We start from the raw sequence: 26,252 nt of genomic DNA, 5'->3' as shown, positions 1-26,252 counted from the left end.
GGTAGTCTTCACCATCGCAGACATCCCCCATCTACGCAGAACTGACTCCCATCTTGTACTCCCCACCACAGAGACCAGCTGGACCCCCAAAAGGCAGTGCAGGCTCTAGGTCTGGGTTTCATCTATTCATTTCCAGGTCCCCTCTTCCTGCTCATCAGGAGTTAATCCTTCTCATCCTACCAGACTCAGACCATGGCCTCCCATAGCTCCCTCTGTCCAAAGCCCTGTTTGAACCCCTGATGAAGGTCAGGCTGCCTTGATTCTATAGTGGGAGAGTCTGAGTCAGCACCCAGTCCTTCTTGAGCAACCCCTCTACATGGAGGTTTCCAGAAGCATCAGGTTCACTGTGTTTAAAAAAGGAGTCCCCATCTCAGCCCCCAAGTCCATTGCCCAAGCCTGCTCCACCACCTACTTCCCAAGGGCACCGCCCCCCTGGGGCCTCTCCACCCCCACAAACGCTGTACTGTTCTGGATTCTTCTGTCTTGGTGGCTGCACATTCGCTCAGCACCCACTGCCTCAGTATCGCTCCGATCCTTGCCCAGCAGGGCTTTGCAGCAGATCTGAAGCCCTCAAAGGGCTTCCCAGCAGGTGTCCCTGTCCCCAGCGCCCTCCCCGCCCCCCCCATTCTACTACAGCGGAAATGCTATTCCATCCCTCTCCTGCCTAGAATCCATCAGGGATTGAGCAGAAGTTTCAGGAAAGGGTGCAGACTCCTTCACTTACCATGTAAGACCTTGAGTGAAACCACCACTCTCTCCAACCTTTTCTCTGCAGATCTTCGTGTGAAGCATTGGCTCCTGTCACACAGAACACTTGTTCCCTGGGTGTACACACTGACACACCTCGGCGTGCCTTCTGCCTGTGTGTACTTCTCTTGCTTCCCCCAGGGAAACTTCTTCTCATCCCTCCGTATGCAATCCCAGTGCTGCCTGCACCCCTAGACGTCCTGCTTCCCAGCTGGACCCCTCTGCATCCCCCAGGCACAAGGCAACGCATGCTTAGCTGTGTCACAGCAGCCCCCTGGCCCCAAAACCCTGCAACGAGCACCCAGAATGTGCCTGTGTCCCCTGCAGACGGAAAGGGAGCCTGTCTTCCCTTATTCCTCAGCACCTAGCCCATGCCTGAACGCCCATTCATTCATTCATTCAACACATACACAAGTACCCACTCTGTTCCAGGCACGGTGCTAAATGCTAGCGCTACAAAGAGGAAGAGAAAGACCCCACCCTCAAGGACCTTACACTTCAGGGGGAAAATCATCAAAAGAAATAGACGAAGAAATATATCACATAATGTTAGTGAAAGGAAAGTAATATGAAGAAAAATAAAGCTAGGTGAGGGAAAGATAATGATCAGGGGAAAGGGTTTCTATTTTAAACAGGCCATCCAAAATGAAATGGTGGCCTTGAAGCAGAGATACGAAGGAAATGAATGGGGAAAGTTTACAGCTATCTGGGAGAAGAGCATTCCATGTAATAGAAAACAGCAAGTGCAAAGGTCCTGAGGCAGGACTGTCCTCAGAGGACATAGTCTCTGTGAAGAAGAGCAGTGTGGCTCATGGCAGCAGGGAAGCCAAGTAACCTGGAGCAGGCCATATGGGTTTCCCAAGTAGGTCATGGCAAGGGCTAGGGACCTCATTCTGAGTTCTGGGGGGAATGTACTAAGGGGTTCTGTGTGGGAGGTGGGGCAGAATGTAACAGGGTATGCAGAGGCAAGCTCAAGCCCCGTTTGGCTACTGTACCTTGTGGCCCCCCATTCTCATGACTTTTGCCCACTGAAGCAAAGAAGGGAAGAGGGGGCATGGGGTGCATTCTAGTCTCCTAGGAAGCATTTTGGAGTGGAGAGAAGAGCTAGGATGACAGGCAAAGAAGCACAATGAATAAAACAGGAGGGAAAATGATACCCCGCACTTACCACAATAGTGACCTTACCTTGGGACTCTCTTCTTTAGTGTGATGGTGTCTAAAGAGAGAAAACAGGGCATTAGGAGGGGGACACTGTGATCGGTGGCATGGCTCACTCAGTGTCAGGCAAGCAGGAGTGAGGCAGAGCCAACCTGACTCGGGCAGCTCTGAAGGGCTCCCTGGGTTGGGGCCACTGGGGGTGGTGGTCTTGGGCTGAGTACTCTTCATCCTTCTCCTTTGGCTCTGTTGGAGCTTCTCTATCCAGGTCGCATCACTGAGCCCCCCTTAGCTGGGCACTTAACTGAACCTTCCGTGGAGCCTTGCTACCCCCATCACTCCTCATCATCCCCCTTCGCTTGCGGAGGGGTCCGCTCCTGGACCCTCTTGGTCTAAAGGGATCTAGCACATCTCCCACTATGTGAAGAAGAGGCTGTTTCTTCTCCCTTCCTAATCATAGGGATACAAAAATAATGGCAAGTAAACACCTATGACCAGTTAAACCCCTTGTGCAGTCGAGCATGCTGGCATCCCAGGAAGCCCTGGAGGGCTGTGGTTCCGCCCCCTGGCCCAGACTCCCCCTTCTGCATATCTTCGCGGATAATAATCACATTTTCCAGAGGCACAGTGAGGCTCCTTCCTCCTCATCCTCTGGAAAATGTCCTGGAAAACTGCATGATGATTCCATTAAGCAGGCTGAAAGGATTGGGAATGATTTTTGCAAGTGCCATCTTGAGAGAAAGGGGATGCGAATCAGTGTTGTATTTTGCTATCAAAACTCAAAAACTGACTGCTGGGTCTGTGGGTTGAGCTTCCCAGCAGGTGCCACAAGGACACTGAGAACCACGCCAGGGTTCACACCAGCCCAGCCCTGTTTGGACCAAGAGGACACAGCACGGCTCCAAGTAGGACCTGCCCAGTTTATGAAAAACAAAACAAAAAAAACTCAGCAGCACGTCCGCCACCCTCCCAGCCTCATCATCTCCTGGGATCCACTTTATCTGGTCACATTTTTGGATACGGAAGTAGACATTTCTGTCCGAAGCCTGCTCACCTCCATTCCCCCCACCCTTCTCCAAGAAATCTGATTCTTAGAAATGGAAAAGTACAGAGAGAGAGAGAAGTGGGGAGGGGGAGAGAGGGACAGAGACACAGAGAGGTCACTGCGTTTCTTTTCAACCCAGTCTGTCAGTCTTTCTCTAGCCACGTTCTGGAGGGGCTCTCAGGGCCTCAAGCTGCCGGGGCCGATCCTGGTCTGGGCGGGGCAGATCCAGGCCGGAGGTCGCTGCTCCCTTACCGTTGAAGCCTGGGTTTGTGCTTCTCAAGTCCGAGGAGTAGATATCAAACAAATGTTTCCTGATCATGCAGATCTTCAGGACCAGGAAGACAGCTGATATGACGACGCCCAGAGCCGTCCCGATGATGGCGTACTTGATGTCTGCAGGGCAGGGAGGAATTGACCAATGGGTATCCATCAGGCACCACCCTGCAAAGGTCTTTCTTCTACAGCTCCCTTCACATTCGGGGTGAAGTCCAAAGTCACCCGAAAACTCCACATGCCAATTGGCTGAAGCCCAGGGCCACATCCGCCCCCCCCGCCCCTTACCTACCCCCCCATCGCCTCCTCCTGGAACCCCATCCTGCTCTCTTCAGCCATGGGAGTCATTCCCCAGTGGCTGATGGCTCCCTCCTCCGGCTTCCCCCAGCCCTACCTCACTTGCCTTGCGTTAATTCATTTATCGAGCACGTGTTAATTGGCTGCCTGCTCTGTGGTGAGCATGGAAGGCAAAGGAAAAGATATGACTCCGTCTTGAGGGGCCTGCAGTCAGCGGGGGCTGATGGGAGCTCGCCCTAACGCCAGGGTAACAGGCTGGTCTGGGCTGGCGTGGAAGCCGAGAGCTTTCCCGGAGGAAGAGGGGTGAAGATTCTAGATCACAGTCTGCAGACCGCACTGTGCCTGCTGAGGGGAGCCCCTGAGGTGGAGAGGAGCTAGGACCGTGCAGGTAGAGGGAGGAGGGGGAGGCATGGCAGTATGCAGGGCGCTGTGGGGACAGATGTGGAAGTGAGTGCAGCCCCTGTTCTGTGATGACTGGCAGGAAACCAGCCACACTCCCAGCACACCCCACCCCTGCCCCTTCTGCCCCTTCAGCCCTGCACAAAGAGGAAGCTGGGCAGCCACCTACCGATTTCCGCCCCAGCAGACTTGCCCGTTGCTAACACTGGAGCTCCTCCAACATCTGCAAAGAAAGAAAACCCAGAGTCTGGTTAGAACCAAGCTGGTGGCCGTGTTCAGACCAGGGGTCGAGGGCCAAAGCCCTATCCCCAACCCCTGTGTCCCACCGGTCCGGGAAGCCGTGGCACAGGTACCTCTGCTGCTTTGCATCTGGCCTCAGGAACACAGAGGCGGGCTCCTGGTTGCCATGGAGCGTCCCGGAGCCTGGCAGGGACGTCAGCGCCCTCCTCCCACCCCATGCCGGGAGCGCGGTTCCATCGAGCTCCGTTCAGCCGGCTCTTTCACATGGCGTCCCAGACCCACACTCTGACCCCTGCCTGCTTCTTTAGCCCCTTCACGAAGCCTCTCATCCCAGCCAGACCGCACTGCTTCTAGTTCCCCACCCAGGCTGGGGGCTCTGCTGCCTCTGGGCCCTTCCCTCTGCCCGGCCCCATCTTCTCGCCTCTCCTCCTTCCCCTCATCTCGGTTCCCATGTTGCTTCCTCCTGAGCCCCCACGCCTGGCTCAGCTGTGTGCTCCACGGGGGCTGTTCTCAGCCACCATAAATGACCCCACCGTTTATTCAACGATGTTACAGAGCACTGCTGTGTGCCGGGCACCCTCCGTCCTAAGAGCTTCTCAGCTATGAATCCACTGGCTGCACCTTCTCGCCACTAACCCCTCTGTGCTGTCCGTGCCTTGTGGAATGTTCTACCCCAGCATTTGACACAGCATCTGGCACGAAGGAGGCATTAACGACGTTTGCTGAATGAACGGTGGTGATAGATCACACTGTAGAGATGCCTCATGCTTCCGGCCAGAGCTTGAGAGCTTCCATCAGGAGACGGGGCTCAGGCTGGGGCCACGGTCCCTGCAGACCAGCCCTCAAAGACCCACGGCAGAGCTGTAGGCCTTGCAGGGGAAGGCGTCCAGTAATTGGCCACTTATTTCGAGGCGATACCGATGTGGCACTTGCAGGAATGCACTTAGTACTCGCAGCAACAGCGCTGGGAGCTAGGTGTGATTATCTCTGTGTGATGAATGAGGAACCAGAGGCACTGAAGACTCGATAATGGGCCCAAAGGCCAAGGGAAGTGGAAGGTGGCAGGGCCAGGGTCTGAGCCATGACACTTACACAGGGATGACACCCTGCAAACTTGAATCCCAGGGAGCTAACGGAATGATGCCACAAACCACAAGGTCAAGGGCCGGAGGGGCTTGGGCTGGGGTGGGCGGATGATGAGACCCAAGCCTGGTTCTAGGTACAAGCTTCCAGGCAAAGGCAGAAGCAGGAAGTGCCACGACCCCTGCTTCTCAAAGGAAGCAGGTGACTTCATTGGGAGAGGCTGAATCTTCCCCAGCTTAGCTCCAAGAGAAGTTCACCTCCCAATTCCCTACTTATCGGAGCTTGAATGATGGCTGAGGGCCATGTCTGCTGACTACAGACAATGCTGCCTGGGGTGACATGTTGGGTCAACACTCCACAGAGGACATCTTGCTCTGCATGTGTTTGATGGGGAAGGGATCATCATAATGGAGTTTGGGATTTTTCTGGTGGCTTCATTTAGTCAATGGATAAAGCTGGGGAGTTATGCAGCAAAAGCATACAACCTTGTTCTAATCACAAGTCCTCTTAGAAATTCAATGATTTCTGTCTTTCTATCCACTCAGACAGACACCCCCACATACAATATGACCTTGGTCTTGTGGGTTCCCCCAAGCCCCTGCTGAGCTCCACTGTTTCTTTACATTCTTTACATTAAACCTGCTGCTCCAGCTAGGTTGAAAACCACTCCAGGGATGGGACAAAATCTTCTGTTTTGCACATGGTTGGGCTGGGCTGTTATGAGTAGCTGGGCTAGGAGCTGACTTCCAGACTGATGCCCAAAATTCAGAGCTGCATATGCCCCGTGCTCACCCTGGCTCCTTTCCTGACACCAGCCTGACCCCTCTCTGCCATTACTGGGCAGCAGGCTGGGGACAGGGCAGGGCAGAGCATCAGCAAGTGGGGCCAGGCACACAGACGGAGTCTCTCCCCTGACCCCTTCATACACAAACATCTTTCCTGTGTCTTCTGCTGGTGACCATCACTCTCCATGTGATGCATTGTGATGCATGCCGTGTAAAAACTTTATATGGGCCCGAAATGAAACTTAAATGGAGAAAGAAGAAAGAACACAGGTCAGGAAAAGCGAGATGGAAAATGTCAGAGAGCCAGAGAGAAAGAAACACAAAGAGATTTGGTCACATGGGGACGAATGGAGGCTGGGCCATAGGAGCTCAGACCTCTGGCAGCAGGGCTGAGAAGGAAAGAGGAGAAAGAACATTGTCAAAAACCTGCCAGGTCCTGCCCTCCCTGACAGCACCGGGCCCCAGAGCTCAGCAGGCAGCCCAGCCTCTTTCATCTGCCCGGCCTACCAGTGACATTGTCCTCAACGCTTGGCTCTTTCTGCGCCCCTGGCAGGAACTCCATGGCTGGGGTTCAGCTCAGCCCTCGCTCCTCACCCTAGCCCGCACTGAGACACCACTCTCCACTTTCCATTTTGTATTGGCCCCAAGCCCTGAGGCGGCCCCTAGTCCCTGGCCCCAAACAGGCTCTCAGGGCTTCAGGCTCCCCTACCACGTCCGAGGTCAGGGTCTGAGTGAGTGCCCTTCCAGCTGCAGGCAGACAAAACGGGGCGGTGGACACATCGGTCCCAGTAATTCCTGCTAGCCAGCCAGATGGCCACTCGGCGGCAGCCTTTCCCCTCCTTGGGGAGGGAACTCCCTCCTTGCAGCCTTCCCCCTGCACTCTGCATCTCTGCCCTGCGCTCTAACAAGGCCCCGGGTAAGGATCCATCATAAGCACACTAGCCCAGCCAACCCTACCCCCGCCTCCTGCCAGGGTCTTGAACAGGAGGAGTCCCTCCTGGGCCATAGACCCCCTGCGAGGCCCCAGTGCTCATTTCCTCTGGTTCTGCAAACTAGCTGGAGGATGGATGGCCCAGCAGCACAGCCAGAGGCCTCCAGCACGCTCCTGCCTTCAGATCTGTGAGAGCCCCAGGAGCAAGTCGCAGGGCACGTTCTTTGCTGGAATTCTCTGGGTTCTCTTTGCAAACAGGAGGAGGAAGCTTAGCGTCCAGAGGACAGACTCTCCAACCCAGGGGAGAGTCCAGGGGGACCGGGCAGAGGCTGGCTGTATCAAGGCTGGTCTCTCTGGGGGGCAGGCAGGGACTGTGCTGATTTGTTCATCAGGCAGTACCAGGCACAGTGCTGGCCAGCTCCAACTTGGCTGTCGGCACTCCTCAGGCTGCCCACCCCGAACCAGGCACTGGGGACAGGAGCAGAGGCCCCAGAGGCCAGCCCTCCTGCTACCTAGCGTGGAGAGCTGCCTCTAGATGGGTCTCCACCCTCAAGTCTCCCCCTTGTGCCCAGGAGCTCCCACCAAGTCACACACCTGCGGCTACACCTGCAGAGGGATGGTGCCTTTCCCTCAGGTGCACAGAGGCACTTATGGCTCTGAGTCTAGAGTCCCTTCTTCCTCTTCGTGCCCCCTTTGAACATGCTGCTGCCCAAGGATGCTATTCCACCCCTCCCTGCCGAAATAGCCAGTCTCCAGCCCTCCTTCTGCAGCCCCTCCCACCCCAGTCACGTAGAACACCGCCTGCTTCTGCGAGTGATTTCCAAACAGGAAGGAGCCTCCTGCAAGAGTAAATGGTCCTGAGGCCTTGAGGCTTGCTGGGCCCCCTCGCCTGAGACACGAGAGGACAACCTTCAGGGGAAGGCTGCAATAGGGTTGCTCTCTGAGACGGAGCTGAGGGTGCAATGTGGCCTTGCCCCATCTCAGTTGGAATCTAACCCACCGAGAGCCCATCCCTGATGTCCAGACCTCCTGGGCTGTCCATGACACCTGTTGGGCCCACCCTCAATGGGGGCTGGAACTCTTCACCACCCTTATTTAGGCAGAATCCGGCTATGCGGTTCCATTTGTGGGGTAGTGGGCATGTGACCACTCAAATGTCGTTCTATAAGTGTCTGAACTAAAAATAAGGAGAAGACGCCCTAAGTGTTTGTCACCTGATGCTTGGTCATTTTCATCTTGGAACTTAAATATTGCAGAATGGCTCCTAACTTTAGATCTCATGGATTCTAATGTTTCCAGCCAGAGGAAGGGGCTTCAAGTGTCTAGACAGGCATCCACCCTCTCCTAATGCTGTCAGGAAGTGCCTGCCGTGTGCTCTGGATAGGGCATCCGAGAGCAGCCCAAGACCCCTGTCCTGGATAAAGGAGCTCATGGAGTGACAAGGGAGACAGAAAGAAAAATCAGAGTGTCATGGGCGATGTCCAGCACCTTCCTGCAAACCTCCGTCTCCACCAGGTAGAGGAAGTCTGAATGGGGACACGTACGATGGACGCTTGCTGTGTGGCCTGCACGCCTCCCCTGGCCCCTTGGCTGCCAGCAGTCCCCCCTGGCTTTCCTTTGGGGAACCACCTCCATAGGATTCCCCCAGGGCTGGCTCCAGGACGAATACATGAATACCTGATTGATTAACATATTCCAGCTTCCAGTCAGCAGTGATTGGTTGAGGGGTGGGGCAGATGATCCAATTCAGGCCAGTAAGACTCAACTCAGGGACCTTGAGGGAAATATGGAGAAACAGGAGTGTCTTTTGGAATTGGTAACAGTGGGGCTGAGGGAGGCCCACTGGATGGAGAGAACCTGCTGGGACTGAAGCCGCCACAGAAGAGGGTCAAGCTGAGACCAAGTCTTAAAGATAGATTTTGAGTACCTGAATCCAGCTGTGCCTGAAACACCTCTTCTTGACTGACCAGTCACCTTAGTAAGGAAACACTTTCTTTAGCTTAATCTGATCTGAACTAAGTCACTGTCATCCGCAATCAGAAGAGTCCTGATGACTTGGGTGGCAGGTCCTTCATAAAGCAACACCGGAAATCAGGTTGGCAAAGTGGGGAGGGAAGCAGAGAATGCTGGCTGGAACCAAGCCACTCACAATACAGCCTCTCATAAATCCAGCGAGGATCCACAGGCTAAGCCACCATTGCCCCTCTGCCTGGCACATGCTGCTGTCTTTGATGCAACGCCTTCCTTGTTCCCGTGGAAAGTTCTTACTTTCTTATCCTTCAAGACCTAGCACAAAGCCACCTCCTCTGGAAGTCCCCTTTTTCTGGGTTTGTTCAGGATCACCCCCACCACCTTGTCACTCCTCTGCCCCCACTCCACGTACACTGTCCAGCCTGCCATTCTATGGCACCGAGGACACGCTTCAGGATAAACAGCTTCTCTCCAGGACCAGGATGAGAGGTGAGATTCCTTGGAACTCAGTTTCTCTTCCTGTGAGATGCAGAGAGAACCTGGAAGGGGAGAACCTTGAACTAACTGGGAAGCGACCCCAAAACCACTGAGTATGAAACCAGAAGTGGCTTCAGGTGATAAGACTGAGTATCCAGTAGTGAATGATACTGTGGGCTCGGGAGGGAGGTGAAGTTCAGCCAAGGAGAAGCGAGGCACCATTGCTGCTGTAACTCTGAGACAGGAAACTCTTGTGGCACCCCCACGGAACACAGGTGGCACACACGTGGCTGTCATTGCTGCGGATGTCTCTGTCTCCCCGGCCTGAGGTCCTGGATCGAGTACAGCGCAGTGAGCATCCCGCTTCAGTCCTCTCCTGGGCTGGCCTAGGTGCAGAGCGCTCTGGCTCCCAGCCGCTGCTGGGGGTGCGCTGGGGTCTGACATGGCTGTGACTTGCAGAAACCTCAGGCTCCCCGTCCCCAAGCCCGGGAAGCTCCCGAAACTGCTCTTGCTCCATCTCACCTTCCGGTCTTGTTGGCCAGACTGCGGCGGCCAGCTCGGAGTGAACAGGCCTCGCTGCTCCTCTCCCAGCACCGGAGTGTTCCCCACTTCCCAGCAAAGCTCCTAGACCCGGGGCAGAGCCCGCACCTGCCGGAGCCATGCATGGTCCAGAGATAGAAAGTGAAAGGAAAACTGAGGACAAAGGGCAGCAGAGCAAAGACGGCCCCGTGGGGCCTCGGTCCATGGCCAGAGGGCATGAGGAGTCAGACCACCAGCTTCGCAAACCCAGCTGAGCACCCAGCCTGGCCAGCCGTGCGCCCTGACACCCGCCTGAACCTGCCCACTGAGAGGGAATTCCTTGCACGGGGTTCCTGCCACACATGGAAGTACGCAGCCGTCAGCCATGTGGGAGGACGGGGGGGGGTCTCCCCCAGCCTGGGAGAGTCAGGGAAGGCCCCCTGGAGTAAGCATTATTTAAATTAAAAGCAAAAGGACAAGTAGGACCTAGTGAAGATGGGGGGCCGGGTAATGGGGCCAGGCAGGGCAGTTGTCCAGGCAGAGGAAAAGGCACCAGCAAGGGCTTGGGAATAAAAAAGGCAGCTCAGCGAGTCAGAGCAGTGAGGGGCACCGGTAAACTGAGGCTCTCGGGGTTTTCCAGAGGAGAAGGACGGGTCAGCTAGCCAGGACACAGCTGCCCGGAGTGGGAACCAGAGTCCGGAGGCCACCAGGAGGAAAGAGAGGCTGACCCGAGGCTCCCAAATGCAGGGGAAAATGCCTCCAGCTTCCAGAAATAGCATCGTAATTAAGAGCAAAATAATACTGGTGGGTGACCAGACAGTACCAAAACTTGTGCCCACTTTGTTTTTCCTGCGCAATCTTTGCTAATTAATTCTTAAAGATTCACACACGGGGATTAAAACACTCAGCTATAGAAGCCAAACTGATCAATACCTTTCCAGGCTAATGGAGGGGCTGAGGGCAGGGAGCCGGCTTCGGCCCAAGGTAGAACCAAGGGTACTCCAGGGATGGGGAGCGGTCCCAAAGGGGCAGGGCCCCCCAAGGCGTCCCAGGCCCATGCTGGCCAGCAGGCGGTGACATCAAATGCTATCACACCTAGCAGGTGAGCTGCTGAAACCTTGAGGGAGCTGGAGGTGCTGGAAGGCAAGGGGAGCTTGAGGCTGCCCCGGTCAGGTGCATGGTGGTGTCCAAGGAGGGCAGGACCAGAGGACCCACTGTGGGGCCACCCAGCTAACCCTGCACACACTGGTTAAGGGGGTTGGTCCATCTTTGACTGTCTCCAGGGGGGCATGAATGCTTCATATGACTGACTCCATGGTGGGTAGAAAAGAATGACACTTGGAACTAGAGCATCTGAATCTCCATTCTGCCACTGCTCATCCAGTGGCCTGGGGCCAGACAGGACATGACTCACGGCTCGGTGGCCACTCTGCAACGCGGCTGACCAGGAAGCCTCCTTACCACACACAGAGTGCTGTGAGGATCCCCTGAAGGTGTGTGGGCATGGACCGAGGGGCAAGAGGGAACTCTCCCCCACAGGCCCTCAGCCACCCACTTGAGATGGTGTCCTCAGCTTTCCAGAGGCCACGGGAGATGCGGGGAGCACTGCATGCCAGGAAGCGGCTCTGGGCGGGAACTCAGGTCAGAAAGATTGTCCTCCCCGTCAACATTACCGGAAGTCACAGAGCCAGGCAGAGGCCTCCAGAAGGCTGTGTGAGGCCAGGTGGGGGGCAGCCCACCCACTCAGCCTCGGGGCTTCGGACCAGGGAAGGCCCGTTTGCAAGAGTGCCTTTGCAGGGAGAGCTGGGGCAGCTGGAAGCAGCGCAGAATAACTAATTAATGATGGTAAAGTGTTGTGGAAGGGGGAAAGCGCTGCGTGACCGCTAAGTGGTGGCGTGCTTATTATTCATGCAATATTCATACTGTGCTCTTCAGCCTCTGAGAAGCTCTGCTCCGCAGTCCTCGGGGACCAGCTGAGGGAAGCATGAGCCCTGGGGGCGGGGCTGCGGGATAACTGCTGGCCTGGCCCACGGGGGAAAGGCCCATGACACTGCGGCGGAAACAGCAACACCCAGCCAACATGAAAGCCCCGGGGCCTTGGCAACACCCCACCACCTGCCTCCATCTACCAGGACCGAGGTTGTCTGAGCCCTACTGTGTGCCAGGGTCTGCGCTGGACACTTCTTTTTCAAGGCAGCTCCTAACATTCACAGAGTCCAGGGCGTGCCACAGTCTAAATATTTAAAAGTTAGAGATCCATCCACACATGACCCAGCCCGCTTGCCCCTCAGGGCCCTGCAGTCCACTCTCCTGGGGTCATCTTTCCCAGGGGGGAAGCTCAGCCCTGCCGAAGGCCCAAAGGCTGGCTGGCTGGTCTGGGCAGAGCAGGAGGAATTGGGGCCTGGCTGGGGTCTCCTGGGATGCCAGGATGCTGCGGGATTCAGGGCAGGACCTGGCCCCGTCAACCTTCCCACCCGGCCTTCTACCCAACACCTCGCCTTCCCCCCAGACTTCTGGCCAGCGCTGAAGCGTGCTTCCCAAACTAGCTTGCCAAGTGGAGGAAGGAAGTGAGATTTTCTGGTTATCTGCCAAGGAATGCCTGTTCGTCACTGAAATAAAAGCAGTCCCCCTCTTGCTGTCTAGTTCCCAGGCCCCCACAAGGCTGGTTTTCCTCCCTGGACACACCACCCTCACTATTGGTGGCCCAGTGCACAAACAAACCCCTCTCCCTTATGGGTGCATGCTGACCCAGTTCCTGAACTTTGAAAACACTTTATAACATGACTAGAAAGAAAAAAACTCTTTGCATTTGAACGTATGTATGACATGGGGGCACACATACATTCACACTCCTGAATAGGGGAGTCCTGGGGTTGGAACCTGGGTCAGCCTGGCTCCAGGAAAGGGCCTCACACTGGCACACGGGCTGGACAGTGGCTCCAAGTTGACCACAGTTTCAATAGGACTCTTCCTCCAGGAAGCCCTCCCAGACACCCTAGTTCGGATCAGGGCCTTTTTCTCTGTCTCCCTCCATGTTTCCTACATCTCAGCACCTAAGAGACCACATTGCAACTGTTCTTCCTGTAGACTTTCAACTCCTTCAACCGGGGCTTAACTTTGTGTCACAGCAGAGCCTGATAAAAATCATTATTTGCTTACTGTAAGCGAAAGCTCCGACGTCCTTGTGCCCAGCTCCAGGCCCTTCACCTCATCCCCTGACAGCAGCTCCTTGACAACATGGCCCAAAGGTTTGTATAGGTTTCTGAGGGGGTGCAGCCAGGCTCCAGGCAGAAATTCCCCAGCTGCTCATCTGTTTTGTTCAGACGAGCAGGAGAGAGCAAGCCAGTTCATCTTACTGAGAACCATTAGCCCGTTATTTAATGGAATCAAATTTAATAAAAGGAGCAGTTCAGGCAATTTTGGAGAATAAATGAGGGTCTGGATGTGACAGAGATGCTTACAGTGACTTTCAAGAGGAAGCACAAGTGGTTTAATTTGGAAGTGAGTGAAAAAATCTGCTGATTTGTGTGATGGCCACACCAGCTCCCGTCCAGGGTTCAAGGACCACCGGGAATTCCCAGCAGGCACTTTGCTGAGGTCACTGTGCTGCCCTTACCTGAGGGCATTTTCTTCCCTCATGATCCCCCAGGATCAGTGCTGTGTGTCTGAGAGGAGCCCAGACCCCCCTCCCCAAAGAGCTTCCTCCCAATCACCCATCCGCCAGGCTCTTAAAAACTCATTTCAGAACTCCATTTCTGGAGAGAGAGACCAGGCTTACTTTTCCCTATTCTTCTCACTAAATATAGCATAAAACCTAGATATTATACAAAAACAAACAAACAAACATAAGAAGATCCTGAAAGATGGAGAGAGGAAGGCAAATGGGCTGAGGACCTTGGAAGGCCCACTGGATGCAGCATGTGGCCTGAGGTCAAAGTGTGGCTGTCACAGCTCATAAAAATATGAGTCAACAAAACAGACTTTCATTCTCCTCTAAGATTTCTAAATTCTGTTTGACAGTTTAGGCTAAAAAATAACATGTCTAAAATTTTGTAGAGGTCTCAATATATGTTGTCTCAATATATGTAGAGGAAATATTTAAGAGAGGAAAGGGACATAGAGACACAATTTCCACTTTTCACTAGAACTGTTAAAATGTTGACAACAGTAGATGGTGATATGTTATGTATATATATAGTGTAATACCTACAGCAAACACTGCAAAGGGTATGAAAAGAAATATGTTCAAAAACACTAGAGACAAATCAAATGGAATTCTAAAAAATGTTCCAGTAACACCCAGGAAGGTAGGAAAAAGAGAAATGAAAAATAGAGAACAAGGAGAAACCAAAATATAAAGTGGCAGACTGAAAGCTCCAACATATCAAGAACTACATTAAATGTAAATTGTTTATATCTACCAATTAAAAAACAGGTTTGCAAATTTTATTTAAAAAGTGATCAAACCATATGCTGTCTACAAGAAACTCACCCCAAATATGATATAGATAGGTACAAAGTAAAAAAATGAAGAAAGAAATCCATGCAGACATTAACAAAAAGGAAGAATGGTTATATTTATATCAGATACATTTTAGAGCACAGAAAATTATTGGGGCCAGAGATATTACATGACATTGTATTATATTACATAATGATAAAAGAGTCAATCCACCAAATAGACACAGTAATCATAAATCTCTATAATCAAACAACAGAGCTGTAAAATATGTGAAGCAGAAACCGGTAACACTGAAAGGAAAAATAGAATGATGCACAACTATAGTTAAAGACTCCAATAGCCTCTCTCAACAATTGATAAAACAACTAGTAATCAGTACAACAAATCAGTAATAATATAAAAAATTTCAACCATACTATCAAGCAACAGGACCCAACACCAGCAGAATGCGCATTCTCTTCAAGCATTTATATAAGATATATCAAAGTATCTAGACTATATTCTGCATCAAACATCAACAAAAAGAATAATTTCACTCATACAAAGTGGGGTCACAATGGACTCAACTAGAAATCAACAATGGAAAGATAACAGGAAATTTTCCAAACACTTGGAAACTAACGATACTTCTACAAAATTCATGGGTCAAAGAGGCAGTCCCAAGGGAATTCAAAATATTTATTAACTAAGTGAAAATGAAAACACACATATCAGAATTTGTGGGGCATAGTTAAAGTGGTGCTGAGAGGTCAATTTATAGTACTAAATGCTTCCATTAGGAAAGAGGTAAAGTCTTAGAACAATAATCTAATATCTCACTTGAAGAAACCAGAGGAACATCAAAATAAAGCCAGAACACACAGAAGGAAGTAAATAATAAAGACAAGAGCAGAAATCAATAGGGTTGAAAAAAGAAAAAATAATAGGGAAAATGAGTGAAACAAAAAATCCAATTCTTTGAAAAGATTGATCAATTTGACAAACCTCTAATGAGACTGACAAGGGAAAAGAGAGAGATGACACCAATATCAGAAGTGAAACAGGAACATCACTACAGATCCTATAGACATCAGAAGGGTAATAAGGGAATACTATGAACAACGCTACACATAAAAACCTGGTGACTTATGGACACCTGAGTGATGCAGTTGGTTAAACATCTAATTCTTGGTTTCAGCTCAGGTCATGATCTCAGGGTCCTGAGACTGAGCCCCATGATGGGCTCCACACTCAGTCGGAAGCCTGCTTGAGATTCTCTCTCCCTCCCCATCTGCCCCTTCTCCCCATGTGTGCATTCTCAATCTCTCTCTCTCTCATAAATAAATAAATCTTTAAAAAAAAAAACCTGATGACTTAGATAAAATGGGCCAATTCCTCAAAAAGTACGAACTGTCACAACTCACCCAATATGAAATAGATTCTTTGAAGAGCCCTATAACTATTAAGGAAATTGAACTCATAATCTACAAACCCCAAGGAAGAAACCCGCAGGCCCAGACAGTTTCAGGTGAGAATTCTAGCATATGTTTAAAGAAAAATTAACACAAATTATGCACAACTCCATCCAGAAAATAAAAAAGAAGGAAATACTTCCTAATTCATTTTATGAAACCAACATTACCATGACATTAGAACCAGAGAAAAAATGGTGCAAAAAAAGACAACTACAGACCAGTGTCCCTCATGAATACAAACCCAAAATCCTTACCAAAATGTTATCAAGTAGAATTCAGCAAAATAAAAGAATTACACATCATGACCAAATGGAGTCTGTTCAAGGATGCAAAGCTGGTTTGATATTCAAAAATCCATCTGTGCAATCCACCACATTAACAAACAACAGAAGAATAAAATCACATATCATAATGAGTGATGCAGGAAAAGCATTTTTGACAAGATTCTAAACCCACTTATGAGAAAAATCCTCAGAAAACTAGGAAAAAAGGGAAACATCATCAACTTAATAAAGAATCTATGAAAAAAATCCTACAACTAACATCATACTTAATCATAAGAAACAAGATGTTTTCCCACTAAGATCAAAGACAGGCAAAGCTATTTGCCATCACCCTACCTGTTCAACATAGGACTGGAAGTTCCTGCCAGTCCAATAAGGCAAGAAAAGGAAATTAAAATAGCATACCATTCAGAAAGGGAAAAATACAACCATTTGCAGATCATGGTCCATGTAGAAAATCCCAAGGGATCTAAAAAATAACCCCTAGAATTAATAAGTGAGTTCATTAAGATGGCAAAATAGAAGATCTACATACACAAATCAATTATACTTCCATATACGGACAGTTACATGTAGAAAGAGAAAATTTAAATACAATACAATTTACTATCACCCCCCCAAAAAATACTTAGATGTAAACCTAATAATACATGTACAGGTCTCACATATTAAAAAATCCACAATGGTGTTGAGAGAAATAAAAAAAGAATCTTATTAAATGGAAATACAAACCAAGTTTATGGAAAAGTCAGCATAATAAAGATGTCAAATCTCCCCAAATTGATCTATAGATTTAATGTAATTCCTATCAAAATCCTTGCAAGATTTTTTTGTTGATGTAGATAGGATTATTTTAAAATTTACATGGAAAGGCAAAAGAAATACCATTGCTAAAAACTTTTTTTGAAAGTGAAGAATAAAGTAGGAGAAAACGTAAGACAAAATCTTGGAGATTTAGGCAATTGAGTAGTGAAAACTTCTCAGACATTCTATCAAAAGCATGATCCATAAGAGAAAAAAATATCAGTATATTTAAAATTAAGTACTTTTGTTCTGTGAAAAACCCTGTGAGGAGGATGAAAAGACCAGCTAGAGACTGGGAGAAAGTATTTTCAGATCACATATTTGACAAAAGACTCATATTCAGAAGATATTAAGAACTCTTAAAATCCAATAGTAAAGGAAACACCACACAAACCAATTAGAAAATGGGCAAAGTCATGAAGAGAATGCTGGCTTGATCAGGACATTTCTCCTCACCTTCCTGGGGTCCTCCCTTTTTCCTTTATGTTCCACTGATTTTCTGAGTGACCCTACTGTATTGTTTTATTTTGTTACATTTGTGATAAATTGTTGCACAGAAAAAGAAAACTAACATGTCAAGAATTCTTTCTTCCAGGAATCCACTCACTGCACGATTGTGAACCATTGTCTTGGCAGGAATCTGAAACAGGGGAAAAGCTGTCAGGAAAGATTTTTACAAAGATCTCAGGGACTAAGAGCCAAGGAATAAAGTGATGACTTTGACTTGTAAGATAAAAACGAATTTAATTCTCTTTACCCCGGCCTCTGCCATCTTTTCATTATAAATTAAGGCGGGGGGAAGCCTCTGCTCTCTTCAATACCTCTGGCTCTTTCAATGAAGAATGTTTTAGGCACTGAAACATAATTAAAGTGATATTGTATTTCTTTTATTATCATGATTATAATAATACATAGATTTCAACGGGTGCTTTCTAACAGAATTAAAAAGGAGACAGATGGCTGACATTTTGGTTGGCATTAAGAGTCCATTGGAATATTTTATCTGGCAGCCTTTTAAAAAGGAAGGTGCAAACCTCTAAGAAAATGCCTAGAAATTTCACCAGATATTTTCAATAGCTATTCTTAGAGCAATATTTTAGCAAAATTTAACAATATTGATTGGGTGGTAGTTAAGCGGCAAATAATTTATTTAGAACTGTGACAACCATAATCCAAAATCTAGCTGCAAGTCTTTTATCATCATGTCAAAAGAACATGAGCCTTTCTCACATGGGTATCTTCTGCTTCCAAATGTGAAACCCTGAGAAGGACCCAAGAGCAGTTATGCATTGTCTAGTACAGAATGGATAACTGAAATCACTAGAATATCAGGCCAGCTCCAAAATGAGGAATGTTCTTTGAAAGAAAAGGAGATGGAAGCTTCTAAAATACCGATGTCATAAAAGGCAAAGGCTGAGGAGATGTTCCAGGTAAAGAAGGTTAAAGAAACAAAGTTACCAAATGCAACATCTGCCCCTCCATTGGCTCCTTTGCAAGACCACAGTGAAGGTTGCAAAGGGCATTGGTGGGTCCAGTGAAAATATTGGACTGTGACAGACTATGTGAAAGTATTTTGTCAATGTTAACTTTCCTGATGTTGCTAACTGTGCTGTGGTTATGCAAGAGATTGTCTCTACTCTTAAGAAATACACACTAATGTATTTAGGGGTTTAAAAAAAAAAACCATGATATATACAACTTACTCTCAAATGGCTCTGAAAAAAAGACGTCTCTCTCTTTCTATATATAGAAGTATATATATTTATATCCTCATTTGTTTTGTATAAACATATCTCTCTAGAGAGATAACATGAGATAAAGCAAATGATGTGATTTGAGTAAGAAATCGGCAAATCATATGGGGGTTCTTTGTATTATTATTCTTGCAATTTTTCTTTAAGTTTGAAACTATCTTGAAACAAAAAATTGAGAGAACAGTTCAGAAAGTCATGTCAGTGTTCCATGATGACATTACTTTCTATTCTCAACTGGGAGGCAGTTTGGTATTAGAGTTAAGAATACAGCTTTTCAGCATCAAACTATTTGCGTTTGAATCCCAGCATTTCCACTCACCTGCTATGTGACCTCTGATAAGCTACTTTACCATTCTGGGTCTTGGTTTCCTCATCTGTGAAATGGGCATGATGATAAGAGCACATGCTTCGTGGGCTGTTTGTGAGAAACAAATGAGATCTACGTAGAAGGACTGGGCGAGGCACCATGCTCAGAATCAACTCTCAGGAAGTGGACTTTGATGATGCTTTCAAGGAGAGCAATCTACACGCAAGAGAGAAGGTGTAGTAAGAGCCAAGATGGGTTTAATGTCAAAGAAAAAGGAGAAGAATGTGAGGAAGAAGAAAGAGGAGGGGAAGGGCTCTTACCTACAAGTTATCAAGATTCATAAGCTATGGTGAATACAACTGTGTGACATGACTCAACACAGACAGACACAAGCCCCGGCACAGAATAGGAATCCCATTAACAGTTCAAATATGCATTAAATGGGTGTAAAGTAGAAGAAGCACTGCAAAGCAGGGGAGAAAGGAAAGATTGTGAAATAAATGATATGAAGTCAAGTGATGTTTCATATAGAAAAAAACCTTAAATTAGATCCTTTGCTTAGGCCATACACAAAAATAAATTCCAAATAAATTAAAGGTACAATCATGGAAAATGCGACCACTTTACATTTTAAAAAAAAGTTTCTTAGACAAGGGGAAAAAACCAGACACTCCAAAAGTCAAAGGATAATAAATGTGATTGTATCTCATTTAAAGACTTCTGCAGGGCAAAGAATGCCACAAAGATAAAAGATAAGCAATGTACTGAGACAGGATATCTCAACACATGACAGAGCCAAATAATTAATGTCCAGAAAAAATACATAAAAGACCAATAATCAAAGAAAACCACCGGAAATGTACAGAAAAAGAAACCTGGCTGTCTGATAAATACAGGGAAAATGGTTATTCTCACTAGTAATCAGAAATGCGCAACCTAAAAACTTGGAGATAATATTTTACAACTCTGATTGGCAAAAAAATAAGAAGTCTCACACTATTGGGTGTTACTAAACCTGTAGGGCGACAGAGAGGTCCAGGCCTCGCCATTGGAGAGCAATTTGGCGATATCCAATGAGGGGAGAATTGCCCATACCCATGACAGCAACACCTCTTCTTGATTGTCTCCCAGAAAACAGCCACACGGGGCTTCTAGACGGCTCGTGGCAGCATCAGCGACCATACAAGAAGTAAGAAACAACCTCAATTTGATCAATACTGGAAGGTACAACTAAATTATGATGTAGTGTTTCAAAAGAATCGTATAGGTAGTTGAAAGAAATACGTTTGATCTATGTGATCAGCATGGGGACCTAAGGTAGCATGACATTCATGCCACATGTTGAACCCCTAGAAAGCAACACAGGAAGGAAACGCAGTCACAGCAGGGGTGCCGTTTCCTCCGGAGGAAAGAGGAAAACAAGACAGAAGAGGGGAGCCCAAAGGGCATTAACTCCATCTCTGACGTTCCATTTCTTTGACGGACATGTTGATTTATCTATCCACTTTCAAATACATGTATCTAAAAAACCAGCCAGATTTTAAAATGCATTAATTCAAGGTGTTTAAAATGCATTAATTCACGAATGTTTGTTATATTGATCTCAGTCTTAAAAATAGTTTTAGAAGATTGGAAAACTGGGTTTCCCAAAACTCTCCAACTACTCTGTATGTGGAAAATAGTGGCTCACGCAGCCTTGATGTCACAGGAGTAGGGAGAGATGTCCTTCTTCCTCCCATGTTCCCAAAAGCCCTCATGCACAGCACTCTCCTACGCCCCGGGGTGACTGGCCTGGTCACTTGCCCTGTATTAGTAGGTATCACTAGAAAATCTCCCAGGTTCCTTTGACCAGTTCATAAAGGAAAAGCTCAATTACTTCTTACAACTTTCAACAGGCTATCATGCTATTTTTTGGTGCATAGAAATTTATTTATTTGGTATTAAGAATATATATGATCATTATGAAAAACGTCAATACAAAGAAATTAAAAGATGCCTCATTATCTATTTCCTAGAAAAAGTAAAAGGAAACTATTAACAATGTGCTGTATTTCCTTCCAGTCAATTTTTGGATAGGCAAACAAATGTGCAAAATATAATTCCGTACCTATAACTCTGTAGCTATCATTTTGTCACCTCTCCTCTGTCCATGTCACATCTCCTCTGTCCCTCGAGAAAGTTATGTCTTTCATGTAAACGTATTGGATTTAGCCAGATTCTGACTGAAAAGCATTTCTTTCTGGTGTCTACTGGGGTCTGCAGTGCTGAATAACATCCTATTAAATATTTTGGGGAGCTGTTACCCTATTATTTCATCAGGATAAGTTCCCGAATGTGGAATTTCTGGGTAAAAGGTTGTGAACAACCTGCACTTTGCTACATATTGTCAGATTGCCTCCTGAGAAGATTGGGTCAATCAGCGTTCCAAATATCCAATAGTGAGTGCTCACCTCAGGGCAGATACTGGCCACATGCTTTAAATGTGGTCACAGACTGAGTTCTCTCAACAGCCCTATGAGGTTGGTACAATCATTATCCCCAAGTTACAGATGAGAAAACCGAGCAAGGAGAGGATGGACAATCTCCCAAACTCCCGGGGCCGGTAAACAGCCAAAGAGGATTTACATTCCGGTTGTTTAGAGCGAGGCACACACTCCTAAACACTACTATCTCTACCCAATAGTATCTGAAAACACTAACTGGCTGTGATACCTTGACCAACTAATTAAAACCTCATCCTTAAAATACAAACAATGGTGGGACCTGTTTATGAAGCTGTAGGGTTGGAATGAGCTAATATAAAGTGTTGAAGGGAGTATGCAGCATGACGAATGCACTCAAAAATGTTACATGTTACTATTTCTTTTATTATTTGGGACCTTGAGCATTTTCAAGGCTTATCATTTGTAATTCTTCAGCAAGGTGCCTGTTCGTATCATAGGCACATTTTTTCATTGGATTTCTTAAATTTAACTTCTCCACCCCTCCCCCCCCAGGACAGATTGGTCTGTATATCTAGATAGGTCAAAAGCAGAAACAAGTCACAAGACGCTTGCCATCTTCTGCCACTTTACTGAGCACACTTTGCATTTTCTGCCCTGCACACACTTCGTTCTTGCTTGCTGGTTCTAACCACCCCTCACTGCCACTGCCACTCATTACACATGCCCATTTCCATGTGTAAACTGCTAGATGCCGAGGCGCTCTGCCTGACATGCTAACTCCCAGAAAGCCAAGGTCTTTGTTCATTTCTGGGCTGGATGCAGGCTTTGGACAGAGTCCTGCCCATGGGAATAACATTGCCCATGTCTGGGATACAGGCTATTGCTTCCTCAGACAGAAGATTAGATCTGGAGATAGACTGCCTGCCTTTGAGTCTTGACCCAGTGCAAGATCTGAGAAACAACATCTTTGTGCAGATGAGGAACCTTTGTTTCCTTTTTAAGAAATAACAGTTAATGTCAAAGCAGATTTTGCAAAGTGCATGGCTCTTTCATCTCTGTTTATCTCTGTCTATACATATCATTCTAACCATCATTCTGTGCCTCCATCTGTATCTCTCCTGATTTTCCTCTCTGTCTGCTTCTCTGGTCTTACATTTCTCCCTCCTTATCTGGCACTACTTTTCTATTAGTCCCTGCCTTTCTCCCTTCTTCCTTCTTTTGATGCACAGAAATAAAAATGACTTTAAAAAGCCAGGATACCTCTGGGTGACTGAGAGACTACCCCACTTCTTAATAAGACTGATTCACCACTAACTATAGAGAAGCATCTATATGCCTACATTTTCCCATTTTATGTAATTATTTTGGTTTGACTTAATTAAATTGAACTTAATTTTCATACAATCCTAGAAGATATGCATTATTATCCCCCTTTTTATCAGTTCAGAAACTGAGAGAGGGTCTAGGAAGCTTGCTGCAGTTGGTCAGCAATGGAGCCACAATTTAAAGCCAGATTTGTCTGGGTCCTGAGCCCAAAACTCTACCACATGACCCTTTCCTGTTCTCCTCTGGCCCAGAAGCGTTTGTAAGTTGCAGCTGGAATGAAACAGACAAAATCATTGCTCACTGTCTCCCATCTCAAAATGTGAAAAAGCCATCTATCCAAAGGGACACATCTGTGCTTAAGGGACTGGGCCCCAGGGGGCTAATGCTCCCCCGGCTTCCCACTCACTGAGGCAGCCGTGCCACAGCAGAGTCCCGACCACCCCATTTCTGCATTCCTCACTTACCCAGGAGGAGGAGGACGGCTCTCAGCATGTTGGCCCCCAAGCCCATGTTGGCTTTGTGCTCCTGGCTCCTCTCTGAACAGGCACTACGGGCTGTGTGACCCAAGGCTGTGAGGGACGGGAGCCAAGCTCCACGTGACAGACAAGGAGGAAGCTGCCTCCACTGCCAGGAGGTTGCTCAGTTCCTCTCAGCTCTGTCAAAGGGCAGGGCTGAGGGAAGCCCCTGTTGTTCCGGCCCTGCCATTGGTGGAAAGGAGCTAGTCCACGAGGAGGGCTCCTCGAAGCTTTCTGGGTACTGGTTATCACCCCACCTATCTCCTATAACCCGCCCCCCCCACCACCACACACACACACACAGCATGGGAACAGAGGTGCCCCTGGGTGCAGATTCTTGCTCAAAGACCCAGGCTGATAAGTCTCAGAGGTGGGGTGTGGGCAAAGCTGGTCAACGTGGATTTCCAGGTCCTGCAGCAATGCCCATGGCCTTGGGTCAGGGACAGGAAGCCCCCCACCAGCCCACAGCGCACCCCAGTCACTTTTTGTGTGTGTGCCATGCACTCCTCTCAGTCTGGGGAGGCTGACTCTCTTCTCAGAATAACATTTTTAATGTCCAAAATAAAGTAGCTAGGATCATAAAAGAAATCAGTTATATTGAAATACAGTTATCAGAATATTTAGAAAGCAGACTTATGATATAGAAATATATGTGCTTCTTTCTCTACACAATAAACAGCAAGATCTAACACAGGGGCAGTAAGTCCGCAATCCTGACATCGTGACAAACAGAAACAATATTTAGAGACGTCTGTACCAGCTGGAATATGGATGAAAAAACCTACAGTTGCTACCAGCAATAAAGTCACCTGCGTGGTAATATCGCGGTGGCTTATTGCTTACCCTCATGTTGGAAAGACATGTTAAGTTTCCATTAGAGGTTAGAGGACAGGGATGTGATTTTTTTCCCATGCACATTCCCAGACCCCACAAGAAGCCCCTTATGTTGGAAGACCCTTGGTTCTCAACAGGCTCAAACCAACAGATTTGGGGCCATACATTTCCATACTTCTTGACACCTGCCTGACTGTCGAGCCACCAACTCAAATGTGCAAGAAATCTCGCTTTTAAAAATGTACAGCCACTTAATGACAAGTGTTGAGCCCCATCCAAATGGACAACAGTGAACCTCTTTTCATTCTCAAGCTTCCTCAGCCAAATCCCTAACACAGCTAACTCACTGAGCACATTTGTCCCTCTGAGCCTCACGCAAATGATGGACGTGAGCGGAGCAGGATGTTTGTGAGAAAAGCCATTTGCTTCGTTTTGGTGCCTTAGGGTTCCAGTCTTCTATCCAGACACACTTTATTTCATACTAAACACTTTGGGTCAGTCTTCACCTACACCAGGAAACGTACTCCCTCTTGCTTCTCCTGATACGAATGAACTTTTGAAACTTTTACCCCCTTTCTTTTTCTTTTTTTAACTCAAATTCAATTAACCAACATAGAGTACATCATTAGTTTCAGATGTAGTGTTCAGTGATTAATCAGTTGCATATAACACCCAGTGCTCATGACATCACGTGCCCTCCTTAATGCCCATCACCCAGTTACCCCATCCTCCCCACCTCCCCTCTAGCAGCCCTCAGTTTGTTTCCCGGAGTCAAGGGTCTCTCATGGTTTGTCTCCCTCTCTGATTTCTTCCCATTCAGTTTTCTCTCCCTTCCCCTATGATCTTTTGCATTATTTCTTATACTCCACATATGAGTGAAACCATATGATAATTGTCTTTCTCTGATTGACTTACTTCACTTAACATAATCCCCTCCAGTTCCATCCATGTCAATGTAAATGAAAAATATTCATCCTTTCTGAAGGCTGAGTAATATTCCATTGTATATATGGACCACATCTTCTTTATCCATTCGTCTATTGAAGGGCATCTCGGCTTCTTCCACAGTTTGGTTATTGTGGACATTGCTGCTATAAACATTAGGGTGCACATACCCCTTCAGATCCCTACATTTGTATCTTCGGGGTAAATACCCAGTAGTGCAATTGCTGGGTCATAGGGTAGCTTTATTTTCAACTTTTGAAGGAACCTCCATACTGCTTTCCAGAGTGGCTGCACCAGCTTGCATTCCCACCAACAGTGTAGGAGGGTTCCCCTTTCTCCGCATCCCCGCCAACATCTGTTGTTCCCTGACTTGTTAATTTTAGCCATTCTGACCGGTGTGAGGTGGTATCTCATTGAGGTTTTGATTTGGATTTCCCTGATGCCGAGCGATGTTGGGCACTTTTTCATGTGTCTGTTGGCCATTTGTATGTCTTCTTTGGAGAAGAGTCTGTTCATGTCTTCTGCCCATTTCTTGACTGGATTCTTTGTTTTTTGGGTGTTGAGTTTTTAACCCCACTTAATGGAGATGTTTGTGGGAGAAATATTTCACTTCCTGAGCAAACTGTAAGAGAATGCCAGAGCAGGCCCAGTAAGTCATCGGCAGTGGCTGGGGGATGTTTGAAGTGCATCAGGGGAGCCGCAAGGGGGCCAAGGGCTGCCAGGTGCACAAAGAGGTCTCATGTTTTGTGGAATCACATTTTTAAATGTCGGCAACTAATTTTAAAATGTTCTTACATGGGGCAGCTCAAACCAGGCAGCAGTATGTAACTTCTGCTCTCAAATACCTCTGGAGACCTCTTCTAGGGCTCAACCTTTCAGATATAAACCCAGGAAGGGAAGTTCCTGCAGCAACTTCTGCTTTTCACCCTGCCACAACCTCCTGAGACTGGAAAAGGCAGCATCTGCCCCCTACTTGAGTAGAGAAGAGGGGAATACAAGCGCTCAAAATCGTCCCATAAGCTAGAATCTGAAAAGATAACCTGACACCTAGGCCATGCACCTGGGTGGGACGGGGGGCCTCCGTGTGGTGTGATGCCCCCCAGCCAGAATGGGTGCCCCACCCCCTGGTTCCTGTAACAAATGCCTCTTCATTTCACGACGTCTGCTTCTTAACCTGAGTCTGCTCCTGCCACAGCGGTTG

General features: G+C 47.9%; 1 protein-coding gene across 5 annotated transcripts in view; it reads right to left on the bottom strand.

Annotated features, from left to right (window-relative positions):
* TMEM273 (transmembrane protein 273) overlaps nt 1–23,403 on the bottom strand; it is a 30,735-nt gene extending 7,332 nt beyond the window's left edge. For 2 of the 5 annotated variants that reach the window (XM_025880403.2, XM_025880404.2), the window contains exons 1-4: nt 23,222–23,398; nt 4,086–4,139; nt 3,200–3,340; nt 1,933–1,963 (exon numbers count right to left, since the gene is read on the bottom strand). In XM_025880403.2, the coding sequence (XP_025736188.1) occupies nt 1,933–1,963; nt 3,200–3,340; nt 4,086–4,139; nt 23,222–23,267 (272 nt within the window). In that variant the 5' untranslated portion in view covers nt 23,268–23,398. Of the gene's footprint in view, nt 1–724; nt 799–1,932; nt 1,964–3,199; nt 3,341–4,085; nt 4,140–18,999; nt 19,180–23,221 lie in introns of those variants that run through there. The other 3 variants (XM_025880401.2, XM_025880402.2, XM_073904512.1) reach the window with 3 other exon arrangements.
* Nucleotides 23,404–26,252: the final 2,849 nt, after the last annotated feature.

The sequence above is a fragment of the Callorhinus ursinus genome, unplaced genomic scaffold, assembly GCF_003265705.2.
Source record: "Callorhinus ursinus isolate GAN/ISIS: 27379988/994484 unplaced genomic scaffold, GSC_fseal_2.0 scaffold20, whole genome shotgun sequence".
Lineage (NCBI taxonomy): Eukaryota > Metazoa > Chordata > Mammalia > Carnivora > Otariidae > Callorhinus > Callorhinus ursinus.
Note: the sequence above shows the minus strand (reverse complement) of the source record. Positions and strands in the feature narration are given on the sequence as shown.